The following is a 16,307-nucleotide window of genomic DNA, read 5'->3' on the forward strand; positions in this document are numbered from 1 at the left end:
AAAAAATTACTCTTTTAAAATTATACTGAATATCTTCTAAATTATATGTTTGTCAATAGATTCCAAAATTTTGCATCCAAGAATAAGTTTTGGATTTGTTATTTCTGGAAGCTTGTAATTATTTTTTTTATAGTTATTTACATATTAAATAATTTAGAATCACTTTTTTCAAAATTATATTTCAAATTAATAATCCAAAATTATATTTTGGATTCTTAATAGTTATAAATATATTAATTAAGAAATTTAGAATTTTGTGAATTATGCAATTTAAAAATATATAATAGATCATGTGTTGGAAAGTGATATATTAAATTTTAAATTGTATAAAATATTTTTTACATGAATCACAAAAATGGATGTGGATTACCATGTAGGAGATGGCCGTCAAAATGAGACCAAGAACTAGAGAATTAAGGCCACTGAAAGTGTGATTGGACCAAGTTACAACAATCATGTCAACCATCCAAACAAAAATAAACTTCTTCATAAACATTTAACAAAGAAAAAAATCATTATAAACTAAAATTAAATCGTGCATAAATTAATTTATATAATTTTTCTTATTAAATTTAACCTTTTTTGTAATTTACATATACACTTATTTTAACTTTCTTTTCTTAAAGACTCTTAAGAATAACTTAAACAAATCCTAAGAAAGGTGAAAGAGTGTTTTTTCGGTCAGGAAAATCCATACCAAAATGAATATATGCAAAATGATTCAAAATTTCCTGTGGCTCAATTCAATCTTCTATGAGATCGAGTCCGTTAATTTTTATTTTTTTTTATAATTAATCGAAAAATTGAGCCTAATTTGTTTGAAACTAATCTTAAAATCTAGAACATTTGAAGATTATGAAATTGAAAAAAGAATGAATTATTGTAACACTTTATTTTTTTAATATATTATTTAGTGTATGTAACATTTCTATTTTAATCCTAAAGTCTTGTTTATTTTATTAAATATAAAAAACTAAAATTTATTTTAAAATTCAAGTGAATAGTCCCTTTAAATAATTTAAGTCTACAAAAGGTTTTACCTATTTTAACATCACAATTCCATGGAATGGAAGGAGGAGATGCAAATAGCCTCATTCATGTAGCAAAAAAGGTTTATAGGACAAAGCTACTTTTACCCTTAAAATTACACGTATACAAATTAATTTTTGAAAACATCTCCAGACATTTTATATCTTTAAGCCATCACTGGTAAATAATTTCACGATTTGGAAAACTCATTTGTAAAAAACAAAAGCTTTCTATGACAAAAAAAAATGCATATCTTAGAGTCAAATTGAATGTTAAATAGATAATATATTAGTAGTTAGTTAAGCACTATATAAGAATCATGATACAAAGCTAAATATAGCACCAAACTCGGGATTCAGTGTACATTTTTACTACTTTCTCAAAAATGCTTCTTTAAATTGGAAGTGGGTAAGCATGAACAGACACTCAAATCAATCTTAAGAATAATTCCCCTGTCCTAAACTTAGATTTTACAAAAGAAAAAACTGTTGAGATAAAAATTAACCAGCAAGAGGATTAGCATGTATTGTTACACGATTGAGCCTTATCTCTGCAAGTGGTCGATCTCCTGCTCCAGTTTGAGTCTGCACGACAAAAGAAGAGTATTATTTATTCGTTTGTAAGTACACAACATTCTCTAGACAAGTCGCATGAATATGACACCAAAAAAAAAATGCAGATATTGGTTGAGTTGCAAACCAAGCCAAGACCAGAAATCAGCTTAAGCTTCAACCTAATTTTTGTTTAAAAGAGAAAAAACAATTACAATAATGACAGAAGAATGAGATACCTTTTCCATGAGATCAAGAACTTCAAATCCATGAATTACTCTTCCAAACACGGTGTATAGCCCATTTAAATGTGGCTGCTTTGCGTAAGTTAGGAAGAACTGACTTCCGTTAGTATTTGGACCACTGTTAGCCATTGCCAATATTCCCCTTGCATTATGCTGAACCATAAACGAGGGCAACTTGTTAACTACAATTATTATCACAGATGAAAAAAATGCATATAATTATTGCTTCATAAAGGCAAATAAAAAATGAAAATTCTGCCATTATCTGATCTCATACCACAGCTCACAATTAACATCATAAACAAGATTATAAATTAACAACATTTGATGAGATACTTATATATAACAGCCTTAAGATGATTATATTGCAATATAATAAAATTGACTTTCATCAACCAGAAGAATAAGCCAATCAAGATACATATAAATATAGTACAATTTACAAAAAAGAAAAAATTCACAGTTAAAAGATGCAAGAAAATAACTCCTGTTTCGGATAAAGCAGCTTAGTGAATTATTTTTTCAGTTATAGGGATAACTCTCAAATAAGACAAATTGCTTTGAGAAACCTACAAAGCCACTTTACACACAAATTTCTTCAATTGTATCATCCTGACGACAGTATATCTCAGTTGTAGTCTTAATTTTAAGACATGCTAACAAAAGTGGTATTCATCCTGTGGAAACCATGAGCCATTTTCCATGCTCAAATTCCAATATTGACATTCAGAACCAACACAAGCATAAAAACATTTCAACCCTTTTGAGCAGAACTTCAAAACATTTGATCCTATCTCCTGACATTTTACTGTTAAAATACATCAAACATGAATAGAAACCTGAAAAAGAAATCATATTTTATCTTATTTCCCACCTCTTCCAACACATCAATGAATTGCTACCTGACAGAATAAAAAAACTCAAGACATGGATTCATCGTGGTTGAACTCACCTTCAGTGATTCTCGTATCTCGTCATTAAATTTCTTGCCCCATATACTGGTTCCCCCTTTGCCAGTTCCAGTGGGATCTCCACCTTGAATCATAAAACCCTTAATGTTGCGGTGAAATATAGTCCCGTCATAGTAACCACTTCCACACAGCGCTAAAAAGTTCTGGATTAAAACACATTTACACACAAGAATTCAACCGTTAGTTGCAGCCCCCTTCAATACAGAGAAACCAATAGTAAAACCACAGATAGAGGACATTAGTTATAGCGTTCGATCATTATTAAGCTAAAACACGAATTCATACATTCAGTCAGTCAGTAAACAAGAACTATTAGATGATGACTGGATTATTCATATTTTATTTCAATAAATATAACTTGAAATACACGTTTAAAATACAAACATCCTATTTACACCCTAACAGTCCGGATTCATGACTGCATGAATCAAGGATTTTTAAAATGGTATGTGATTGTAGTTGCCACATCAGCTGCATTTGTCTGCAGTTTCCTTAAGCATCAAGGACCACGAGGAAAATGCAACCGAGAAAGCAATTTAAAACTTTGGAATGATTCCACACAACTCCCGCTAATAAATTGCACAACTGACTGATCTTGCTCACAGTCACAGATAATTCCAACTATCCTAGAACAGTTTATTAGGTGTAAACACCTAAAACTTAGAACAGCTTATTCGGTACTTTTAGTGTTGGAATCAAAATTGAAATTACAGCTAGTATTCAGCACAATAAATATTTGAAGTAAAATTCACAAAAAGAGAAAGCATGCTCTAAGTATTGTCACTACTTTCCAAAATCGGGGTACCAAAACCAATTTGGGTCTTCTTTTTTGTTTTTTCAGAACAAAATTTTGAAAAAAAAATATAGAATAAGAGTAATTTTGTGCACCTCGATGTCAAATTTGCGTAATTTTGAAGTCAATTTAAAACATAAAGCACATCACATTAAAACCAATTTCACCTAATTAAACTTAAAAAACATCCATCCACACACACTTAGCGTTCTTCTCCAATCAGCATAGAAATTGTATCTAACAAAAAACTGAGTTAAAATTCATATACTAAGGAAATGAAAAATAGCCCTAAAAGAACAAGTACGCACGCGCCTAGGCTGTGTCCTCTGTTACAAACGCCAGTCGTTTCGACAATTAGGGTAACGAAAACAAACCACTTTGGGTCTTTTCTTCTCAAAAACAAATCGCAAATTCGAAAACAAATAAAGGACAGTATAACTGAAATTACGGGGAGAAATAAACCTCGGAGGTTTTGGGAACCTCGTCGCAGAAGATTTCGCACTTGATGTCACCTAGGTTTGTGTGCAGAGTCACCGACTGAAGACAAAAGATCAACACAAAAACGAAAGCAGAGTGAGTTGGAAGCAATTGAATTAACAGATAGACACAAAAGTGAATAAGAATGAACGAGTGATTCCACAAACCATTGTATTCGAACTGTTTTGATTCGAACGAACGAGTCAGTGAGTGAGTTCCGAATAAAAACCTTCGATTTTCAATAACTGGTAGATTGTTGTGGAAAGGGATTCGTTGCGTTGTGTTATTTTCTGGGTTTCGGAGTAAGCTTTTTGAAGATAATCAATTCTGCAAGAGAACCATGTTTTGCGATTTGTCTCGGTGTTTTAAAAAATAATAACTTTATATTACTTTTAATTTTATTTGGTGTAATTAAATCTTAATATATCAATGTAAGATAGATATTATTAAGAAGATAACATAATTAATTAAAATATAAAAAGATAAACTATGTAAAATTTGTTTTAAGATTAAAATTAGAGGAATGCAAAAAACTACAACTTACAAAAGATAAAAAATGACTTGGATTGAAGAAGAAATTCCTAAAAAAATATTTAGACAAGTTGAGAATGGTTTAATTTGAAAAGTATGGGAGACTAAGGTTTGGCTGAAAAAAGTAACATAAATATTTTAAAATTGTTGTTAAATGTGATAAGTTTTATGCAGTGTTCCTTTGTATAGATGACTTGATTTGTACGAATGGACTTGTGGACTTGCGATGGTTCTTTTGAGAGAATGTGTGTTATTTGCAAGAACGGATTTGCAGGGTCGTTTGCATCTTGCATTTTCGCTGTTATGCCACAATTTGAGAGTATTATCATCAATTTTACAAAATTAACCCTGGAATTGGGTTATTTTCACCAAACACATCAACTGTTGCTAGTGGTGGTGGTGTTATTTAATGGCAACATGCAGTGGTGTGGGTGAAGTGAACCAGTGGTGGTGGTGTTATTTAATAGCAACATGCACTGGTGTGAGTGAAGTGAATCAGTGTTGGTGTGGGTGTGTGACTGAAGGAAGATGGGGTAGTGTATGTTGCGCACTGGTTACATAACCGGTACGGTGGTGTGTGTGTGGCACCGTTACGTAACCAGTGTTGTGTGTGGGTGGTGATTTTTTTGACTGTTTTCTCTTCTTGTATGGTTGTGTGTGATGGTTTGTCCAATGCCTTTTCCATTTTAACCAACAAATTAGGTACAAATTTTAATTTTAACTTTATAAATTTTGTCCTCTTCATAAATTTTGTCCTGTTCATACAAAATTATATTTATTTATTTTAACATTTTATATCATTTTATATTTTTTTTAAATCCTTATTATTTATTTTTAATTATTTTTATAACATCAAATTGCAAAATCATTCTCTTTTTTCATCAAGGGTATTTTGGTAACTTTCAAATTCTATATATTCTTACAATGTTTTTTATCTATCATATCAAACAAATCTCTCACTAACTTTCACAAAATTTATCTCAAAATTCACTCATTAACTCTCACAAAATTTATCTCCAAATCCACTTATTTTATCTTCTAAATCCACTAAAAAAACACACATATCCATCCACTCAAATCTACACAAATTCATTTTCAGATTCTCTCTCAAATTCATCCACACAAAGGAACACAACCTTAAAGTTCGTGATACCATTGGACTTGTCTGAATCTAACGTTTCAAATGTAGTTCTTTGGATGAATATGGTAATTGAATTTTCAATTAAAATGAATTTTAGTACATTAACAAAATATTACCAAATCAATTTTTTAAGAATTTTAAGTATTTTGATATTTAAGTGTTCTCTATTTGTTTCGGGTACATGATTTAACATCCATTTAAACAATTTTTAAGTCTTTCAAGTCCATGTTTTGTTGTCTGTCATGTGTTTTTGTTCATCAACCGATCAGGATACCAACTAAAGATGTTTCGATGCTAAAGTCGACGCATGATCCATTGGTCAAAGTAATAAATGTTATAATTAATGTGATACAAAAATTCCAACAATCATATCTTTAACTTGTATTATAGTTTCTCAATCATTTTGCATTGTTCTTTCTTAAAAGAACTCCCTTCTTTGCCAAATCTACTACTTTGCTTTGCTTTCTTCCATCTTCCACATGAGGTATTTTTTTGTATTCAGGGTCTTTTTTAACTCAAATTTGTAAACATGGGTCAGTTGAAATTTCTTTTGTAAAATAGGGGTAAGTCGTCAGGGTGGAGGACGACATTATAGGTGAAGTCATCCTCTACCCTACCGGTTTCTCTTTTTACTTTTTTTTAAGAAACAAAGTCGTCATCGAATAGACCAGTTTTTATTCATGTAAAAAGTGAAGTTGTCCTCATACATGACGACTTTACTTTTCATTCATAGTACTGTGGCTTTTTCTTGGAACCCCATTTTGAATTAGTGACATCTTTTACCGAGTTTCCACTATATGTTGCCCACAATTTCCCTGATTTTGCATTTATTTAGTCACCAAGTGTCTTATTTTCTTCTAATCTAAGTCTACTACACTTAAACCCAAGTCATCAAAAGAGTCATCATACTCATCTTCATATTCATATTGTAAAATCATAGGAACAGTTTTTTATGTATCTTTCTCGTCCTTATTATCTAGAATACTACGATCAGGCAAATTAACTTTGGAATTTCTTATAAAAAGAGGAAAAAAAAATCAAAAGTGAACTCTTCATGTATGAGGACGACTTCACTTTTTACATGAACAGAAACTGGCCTCCTCAATGACGACTTTGCTTTTTGAAAAAAAAAATCGGTAAGGTAAAAGACGACTTCACCTGTAATGTTGTCGTCCATCTTGATAACTTGTCCCTATTTTATAAAAAAAATTCAACCGATCCATTTTTACAAATTTAAATCGAAAAGGATCCTAAAATACAAAAAAACCTCCACATGATGAACTTGCTTTCTTTGAAACTTCTGCTTATAGGGTCTACTCTCAACCCAAAATCTTAAGACAATGAGTTTATAAGTCTTTATTCTTATATAATGCACTACTTTCTTATTTCTGGTCAATATAGGACTTAAATTCACATTTGGATTCCTCACTGATATGTCTATAGGATCTTTCCACCCTATTTTGTTCTGTCACCACTCATCCACATGCTCTCATAGGATTACCAACAAATGCAACCTGTGGATGGGATCTACTACGGATTCTTGATCGTGCATGGATAACAGCTCATACTGTCGTGTAAACTGTAGCTTCACTTTTTTTGTTGCAGAATATCTCAAGCCCCTTCGTTATTTGGACTTTGACAATCTTCTCAAAATTAACAAGATCCACACCTTGATGTAGAAGACAACATGCCTTGAAGTTTTTTTTTTCCGTGGTTGCTGCATCTGCATGCTCTCTAGTGTCTTCTTTCATAGTATCAATGACTTTTTGATAACCAAGAATGACCTCCATTATTATTATCATCCAGTGATCATAATTCTTTCCATCCAGAATTCACAAATTAGATGAAAATTTTCTTCCTCCAAATAAAGTCATCACACCTCTATAAGGTCCTAAAAACTTACTGCTCTAAATACCACTTATTAGCTAGTTGGTAAGGAAGGAAAGAAAGGGATAAAGGTCACTGTTAGAGAAACTTTCTCTTCTCTATATTGGATATACGTCACACTTAGGTTATACAAAAAGACTCTATTTGTAGAGTCTGTTTACATGAATCCTAATTACAAAATAATTAGGAACTATTAATTACTTGTTGAATTAGTTACTGCACAAACACCATCACTACAAACATTCTATAATATATATATATATATATATATATATATATATATTTCTAATTTTCAGGTTCTTATGTAGATTCTATTTTTTTGTCTTAGGTTCCTATTTCAGAAATTAGGTTCTTTCGTACTAACAAAATTAACTATGTACCATGTATCATTATGTATTTTTTTTTGTTATTTTATAATTCTTTAAAAAAAATATTTAAAAATTGTCACGTGTCAAGTTGACAATGTGTCACATGGTAGAGGTAGTGTGATGTGACAATGGTAGTGTCACTTGTCACTATTTAATGTGAAAATTTTTAATTTAGTCTCTGTATTTATTATTTTGTTTCAATTTCGTTACAATTTTTCCAAAACTGGAGTAATTTCATCACAAAATTTAACTTTTATATAAATGTCACAATGATATTTCTAACAATATTAAGTTTTTATTTTACATTGAACTTTATTTAAATATTGTTTCAAATATTTATATATCAATAATTTATAGATAAATGTTAGAGTTAGTTTAAAAATAACAACTTTGTAAATTGAATTGTAAAATTTTAAATAAATATGTTTATTTTAAATTGTTATAAAATTGCTTTAAAATTTTATATTTGAATTTATAAAGTTTTAATTCTTAAAGTACCTCTCACATTTATCTATAAATTATAGATATATAAATATTTTTTAAAAATAAATAAAGTTCAATGCAAACTATACATTTAAATAAATTTAATTTTGTTAAAAATATCAATTATAATAAAAATACCATTATAAAATTTATATAAAAATTAAATTTGGTATATGATGAAATTAATTTCTTTTTAAAAAATTGGGAACAAAATAAGGAATTACATGTAGACTTTTCACATCAATAATGACACATGACACTCTCACTCTCCCATCACATTATCTCTGCTAAGTGACATGATGCCTGTTTGACAACACGTGATAATTTTTTTAAAATTATAAAAATAAATTATAAAATTATAAACAAAAAAAATGTGCGGACACATGGTATGTAGTTATTGTCATTAGTGTATTACTAACGAAAATTACTTACTTGTAACGAATTCTTCAACATAAGACCTAATTAAGACAAAAAAAATATTTATTTGAGATTTTCCTACAAAAATAAAACTAATGAAATGATTTAACCATCAAATAAAAATTTGCAAAAACTTAAAAATAAAAATTTATCAACATATAAAATAATAGAATGTAAAGAAGTTCCAAATTTATTATTAAAATAAAAATTAAATAATATATTAAAAGACCAAAAATAAGTAGTGGAATTCCAAAAGTTTGGCCTAAACAGAATCCATATATCTCTTAGCTTCGAAAATCTACAACAGTGAATCTTTTCTTCTTCCAAAATCACCTTTTCATTTTCTTTTCTAGAATACTGGAAAATCTTTTCGGATTCTTAAATCTTTTCAATGCATATTAAACTTTTAAAATTTAACTTCATTTCTTACCTTACTAACTCTATAAAACCAAAAGATGGTTCCTTCTATCATTCTCACTTTCAACCCAGTCCCATTTTTTTTGTTTCCAATTCATTTAAGAAGTAATCCCTATATTTCTTACGTGTTTTTATTCAAGTTTTCTATTGTCAGTGTATTCAACCACACTGAAATGCCAAAATCTATCTTCACATCTTAATTCTTTTTGTGTGAATGTCTACTGGGTAATATAATCATAAGTAAATATTAACATTTCTTTCTTTTTCCGGTTGAAATTTACAGAATTACCGAAATGGAGAACAACACTAAAAAGTGTAAACTGATGTTTAAGAACTATATTTGGAGGATCAACTACTTCTCTAAAGTGAATCGCAAAGTGCTATGCTCCGACAGGGTTATATTCAATGATCTTCAATGGTGATTTATTGAAATAATGTTTACTGTTTGTACCTCTGAGATTATTTCCTTCTGTTTGTTTTAATAAATACTTTTACTTTGCTTTTAGGCGGATTGTTATTGGCCGAATACATGGCCTTAACAGTTACTTGAGAATTCATTTACAAGTCTATAAGGGTGTAGGTGCTTCTTATCTTAGGGAGCGGAAGAAAAAATTACATTGCAATTTGGCTTTAATTAATCAGGTTGATGAAAAAATGACTATAAAAAAAGGTATTTTTCTTAGTCTCTCTAAATTTTAAGCTTTTGTTTATTGCTTTTGTCAAAGTAGACTCTAATCTATTTAAAGAACAACTTTATTTACTTTCATGATTATTATTTTAAAAGTTAGGAGAGGAGATTTTAGATAGAACAATTAGATTATGTATTAACGAGTCTACTATTTTAATCCGGAATTTCTAATCCTTGTATATGAATTTTCAGGACTTGAAGTTGAGTTTACTTCTCCCGTTTTATGGTTTCACTGATTTCTTACCTGTACATGAACTTAAAAACCCTGATACTGGGTTTATCTTGAATGATACCTGTATGATTGAAGTTGGGATTTTTATGAATAATTATGTGTGTGAGGATGAAGAATATCAGCCTATTGGCAAGATTCAGAATAACAATAATCCTTTATTCCATGAAATGTTCAGAAGCTCATTTGGAAATATAGAGCAAAGTTTTGTTTCAATATTAGAACAAGTATGTCTACAACATCCCTCACTTGTTGAAAGTCAAGAAAAAAGAAGTTCCAGGTTTACTGAATGGGCATTCACAGCTTTGGGTCGAGTTCTCCATTTTTTGAGCACCAAAAAGATGAATGATATGTGATCATCTTCAAATTTTGTGGGATGAGCTCAAGACATGTGGATTTGATTTGACTTGGTTAGAATCTGATGTTGAATTTGCCTTGAATGGGAAAATTTTCATGAAGAATGTTGATGAGATGAGACAGAATGTGACTGATTTAAAGATTACAATAGAGAAGTTGAAGGCAAGTTTGATTGAAGGAGAGAACGAACTTGAAATGGCAATTAGTAAGTTGGTGAAAGCAGAAGAAAGATGTGAAGAATCAATTTGGATGCCAAATTAAGATATTGAAGGGACACATAACCTTTATTGTAGGATTACCAGATATATCTGAAGAAACAAGAAATCAAGTTAGTTTTGTTTTGCAAATGAACATGTTAGAACTAATTTTAATTTTAAGTTTTCATATTTTAAGAAATTTTTAATTTTAGTTTCAAAGTATATTTTTCACAAATTTGAATTTATTTATAACATGCTGACAAACAATAAAGCTGCTTCCAACCCATAACATTCCCCGTCTTGAGCATACCCTGAAATTATTGGACTCCAAGAAACTGAATCTCTTTTGGGCATTTCGTCAAAAACTCTCCTAGCCTCATCTAACATTACCCACCTTGAATACATTGTTACAAGCACATTCCCAACAAAAACTTCACAACCAAATCCACCCTTAACCACCCAAATAAAATCCCATGATCACCCCAACAAAATGAAAGAGCAGTGGTATATCTATATGTCACCTGATCAAAAACTATCCCACGAAAATGCATAGAACGTGCAAAATGCAAAGCACAGTATTCCAAGACACTATGTCAGGATGAGTCAAATTCTCAAATACAAGCAAAGTCTTCCCGAAATTCCCAGACTTGCAATACATTTTCATGAGAGAATTAGACACGGAAACAAGCAAAAACAAACCCACTACTCACCAGGAGTCTGTGGATTTTGACATCAGAGTTTCATCTCTCCTTGACATGCCTTGAGGGACAAGGTTAGGCATCTGGTCAAATATTGAAGAGAATGCAACTGAAACTGGTCCGTAAATGTAGCAAGAGCTTGAAGGGGGGAAGGTGGTTGCGCAAATGGTTGAGCATGAAAGGGTTAACCAAGGCAACATTTGGGTGGTGAATAAGGTCGAACAGGTGGTGTTCATGTTTTGAGTGCATGGAAGAATTTGGAGCCATGGTTGAATGATAATAGTAAGGGCACTTTATGGAGGATTTTTAGAAAGTATGGGATCACTATTAAATACCAAAACTCGATCGTAATGGTTCCCCTATAACCCAACCAGTTGCAACTGGTTAAGGTTATTTGATGCACGAACGCAACCATGTAACTTCACAGAAACAAACGAGTTTAAGTTTGCCTTTACCCGATGTGTATACATATATATGAAAAATTATTTTTTAACAAATAAATTGTGAAAATTTTTATTTTTTAAGTGGTTTTATATATGTATTTTATTTTTTTTATATTTCAAAATTATTTAAAAACTGTTATCTCATATTATAAAAAAAAATTCAAAATATTATTATTATATATGTATATATATAAAACAATTTTTTAATAACTAAATTGTGATACTTGAGACTGAGACTTTAAAATATATGAGTAGTGGACAACAGTACCACTCTCCTCCTCTTATATTTATAATGAAGCAAGTACATATGAAAAGACTACTCTAAGATACTAGGCATGATTACATGCAACAGTAGATACGGCAGTAGGTAGTTTCTCACACTCAACACCCTACACATAGGGTTAATAATACAATAGGTAATAATTCTAACAGTGATAATTTCTTTTTATAACTTAAATTGATATTTTTTATTACATTTTTTCTTTATCTCATATTATAAAAATAATTGTCAAAATATTATTTTCATATATATATATATATATATATATATATATATATATATGGATTCATACATAATATTTGTTTACTTTTTTTATTCTCGGACAAAGTTATTAAATTATTAAATAATCTTATTAAAAATAATTATGAAAGAAAATAATTTGTACATTTTTATCATAGATAATTATTTGAATTTAAAAAATTAATTATTAAAAATAAAATAGTAGAATAATTATTTTAATTTGTAAAATAATTAAATTTATATAACATTCATTTAAAAAGTAAAAATAAAAATGTAATGATTTTAATTTAAAATAACACTTACTTGAAGGATAAATTATCCAATGTATCAATCATATCATGGCTACTTCTCGATGTTGGTAGTATATATTTATATCTTTAAACCTTTCTCATCACCGAGAGAATTTATTTGTCTCGATACAAAGACCTCATTTAGTCTCAAATCTCTCGACAACAAGCATACAACTCACAACAAATAGCCTTAGCAACCTTTCACGCAATTGACAACCTACTATAATGACGAACTAGAGAATAATTAACACACTTATTACAAAAATTAATGGAATTAGCGACGAAATTTTAATTATCGACGAAAAAATTCATTGCTAGTATAGATTTCATTTATCGATGAAAAAAATCATCAGTAAAATCCGTCGGTAATTTAAATATTTTTTATCGACGAATTTGTCGGTAAAAGGAGCGGGAAATTTTTCGCCCAAATTCGTATTGTCGATGAATTATTCCGTCAATAAAATTCTCAATACTTACATAAATTAAAATCTGTTGATAAAATTCATTGATAATTTAATTTTTTTATCGACGAATTTACCGACGGATAAATTCACCAGTAAAAGTAGCAAAAATTTGCAAAAATTTTACATCCAAATTTGTATTGACGACGAATTATTCCGTCGGTACTTACATAAATAAAAATTCGTCGGTAAAATTCGTCGATAATTTAAATTTTTTTATCAATGAATTTACCGACGAATAAATTTGTTGGTAAAATGAGCGGAAAAAATTTCCTACCCAAAGCTCACCTTAAAAGAAGATGAAAAGAAGAAGAAAAGAAGAAGAAAAAGAAGAAGGAGAAGGAGGAGGAAGAGAAGAAAAAGGAGAAGAAGGAGAAGGAGGAGAAGAAGAAGAAGAAGAAGAAAAAGAAGGAGAAGAAGAATGAGAAAAAGAAAGAGAAAGAGGAGAAGGAAGAAGAAGACAAAGACGACGACAGTGACGATGATGGCGACGACGACAATGACGGCGACAACGACGACGAAGAAGAAAAAGACGAAAAAAATGAAAGAGGGAGGAGGAAAAAGATGAACATTACGCGTTATTTACCTACGATTTTTTTTGTAATTACCGATGAATTTTTCGGTGGGTAATTACCGATGAATTTTTCGGTCGGTAATTACCAATGAATTTACCGATGGATTTTTGGGTCGATAATTACTGACAAATTTTTTCGTTGGTAATTATTGACATATTTTATCGACAGATTTTCCATCAATAATTACCAACCAAACATGATTTTCGTCGGTAAAATTTTACTGAAAAATTTTTGACCGTCGATAATTCTGATTTAGCAATGAATTTTGACCATTACCAATGGATTTTGACCGTCGATAATATCAACTTTTCTTGTAGTGACTAAACAAATTATCTTTGGACTATAATAAGATTAAGAGTGATTAGGCCTTCACAAGAATCAAGGTAAGGCCTGGACTCATTATTACCTCTATGAATACAAGTAGTTTGGTAAGAGGTAGGTGGTTCTTCTTCGATATACATTTAAGACACCTAATATTGGAATCAAAATCTAACTTGATCGTAAGAGTATCTTTTAGACATCCATTTGACAAATTAAGAAGAAAGACATAATTGATAGTACCAACACGAAAAGAAAATAAAGACAACTGAGAAAATTACAAAAGAAATGTTAGGTGTTACTATATCAACTAGTCCTTGTAAAAACACTCACATTAACTTCAATTTCACTATAGCAAATGTCGTCTTAATACATTGTTAATCCATCTTTCTCTCTCAACTATATCAAGTTGTAATTTGACACGACACCACTTAATTAATCACAACATAAGATAAATTGTTTGATAAATATAAGCACCTTATAAGTTCACTATGTAAATTAACTTTAACTCTTCTCGATCAAACATTGTGTCACCAACAAAAATAAGTAAAGGTTCAATAATTTAATAATGCAAGAATACCAATTTAATTAGTCACGTAAATTACTAAATAAATATATAAGCAATACATGGAACTTCAACTCAACTCAACGGAAATTCACCTTTAATTCTTTATTGATATTTCCTTCTTTTTTAACATCAAATTGCATATTTCACTATAACAAAAAGTCTCATTAACAACTAATTTTAGTAAGCAAAAGTTGTTAGTCAATATAGTGATAAATTTAGATACTAATTTACAAAAGAAAAAATTATTGGTTAGTAAAGTAGTCACTATTATGAATAAAAAATTATAATTAATCTCTAAATTGATTTCTAAAATTTAGCTACTAAAGTAAATTGGTTGCTAAACATTAGCTACCAAAGTTTTTTATATCAAATGAATCAATTTCTAAATTAATCTTTAATTAATTAGTGACCAATTTAGCAAACAATTATATTTTTTATTTATAGTAGTGGTTATTTTAGTAACCAATACTTTTTTATTTTATAAATTGACACTACAACAAAAATATTTTATAACGACAGTTATTTCCTGGCGGTTCTTGATGACTGACACTGTCTTATTCAAAATTTAAATTTATATTGTATTTAAAGTCAATTTAAAACTGACGGGAAATGAAATAGTTAATTTTTCTCTTTTTTTCTTCTTCTCTTACCTTGATTTCTTTTCTCGTGAGTTCTTTCGTCTTCCACTGTTGCACACGAGTTCCTTTCGCTTTTCAAGCTTTTTTACCAATGCAAGTTTCTCAAGCTTCTTTCTCATTCTATATTAATGGAGAGCTCACCATTTCCGTGGAATCATCAATTTCGAAACTGTTATGAAACTCTCGCATTTTCTTATTAGTGTGAAATCATCTCTTCTCCAACATCTTCTCTTCTATCCAGAGCCATTTTCTCCTTCATTGAATTCTTGTGAGTGTTTTTTCTCTCTACTTTAGTTGTTTCTTTTTCTCCACGAATAATTTTGAGTTTTAGCTTGTTATAAACCTAACTTCAATTTTCGAAACCTAATTTCAATTTTTATGTTCAGATTATAAATCATTATACGTTAATATTGATTATTGGTTTCGTACTCCTTTTATTCATAGTTTTTTTTGTTTTTCCTTGAATGCAATATGATAAATAAATGTTAACCTGAACCTGCAGTATTGGGGAGGAAGCGTTAGATTGGATATATTTGTGTATATGAGTGTAAAACTTAGGTTTAAGTTAGCTCTGTTTACAAGACATGTTTAAAATAATTTTGAAAGCATGATCTTAGAATTTTTCTTTAAGTTATTAATTGGAATTGTCACTATTGTGTTTTAAAATTTTCTAGTTTGGATGCAATATATGTGATGGTGAGTGGGAATGTAATTTGTCAAGGGAATGTCAAATTTATTCTATTATGTTCAAAATTCTCAAACGACTTGAAAATTAAGAACATGTTTATAATTCTGAAAAAAATGTTATTCATAAAGGAACCCAAGTAGAAGAAGGGTTGAACCTCTTACATAAAGAAGAGGGAATAGATGTTCCAGACAACAACATTCATATTTCTTCAAGTTTCTAATTTGTTATTTTCTCATTTCCATCCTATATTTTTAGATCACCCTTTCAAAAATTTTACAGCTTCTACAGATATTCGTATAAGATGAGGAGCATATAAACATTTTGTTG

At 29.7% G+C, this 16,307-nt stretch overlaps 1 protein-coding gene across 1 annotated transcript; it reads right to left on the bottom strand.

Annotated features, from left to right (window-relative positions):
• Positions 1-1,294: 1,294 nt before the first annotated feature.
• On the bottom strand, positions 1,295-4,441 carry LOC114166325 (peptidyl-prolyl cis-trans isomerase CYP18-1). The gene is made up of 5 exons (XM_028051038.1): positions 4,234-4,441; positions 4,052-4,126; positions 2,778-2,939; positions 1,820-1,978; positions 1,295-1,613 (listed from the first exon to the last, which is right to left on the bottom strand). The coding sequence occupies exons 1-5, from the start codon at positions 4,234-4,236 to the stop codon at positions 1,530-1,532; spliced, it is 483 nt and encodes a 160-aa protein (XP_027906839.1). The 5' UTR covers positions 4,237-4,441; the 3' UTR covers positions 1,295-1,529.
• Positions 4,442-16,307: the final 11,866 nt, after the last annotated feature.

Source organism: Vigna unguiculata, chromosome 10 (assembly GCF_004118075.2).
Source record: "Vigna unguiculata cultivar IT97K-499-35 chromosome 10, ASM411807v1, whole genome shotgun sequence".
Taxonomy (NCBI): domain Eukaryota; kingdom Viridiplantae; phylum Streptophyta; class Magnoliopsida; order Fabales; family Fabaceae; genus Vigna; species Vigna unguiculata.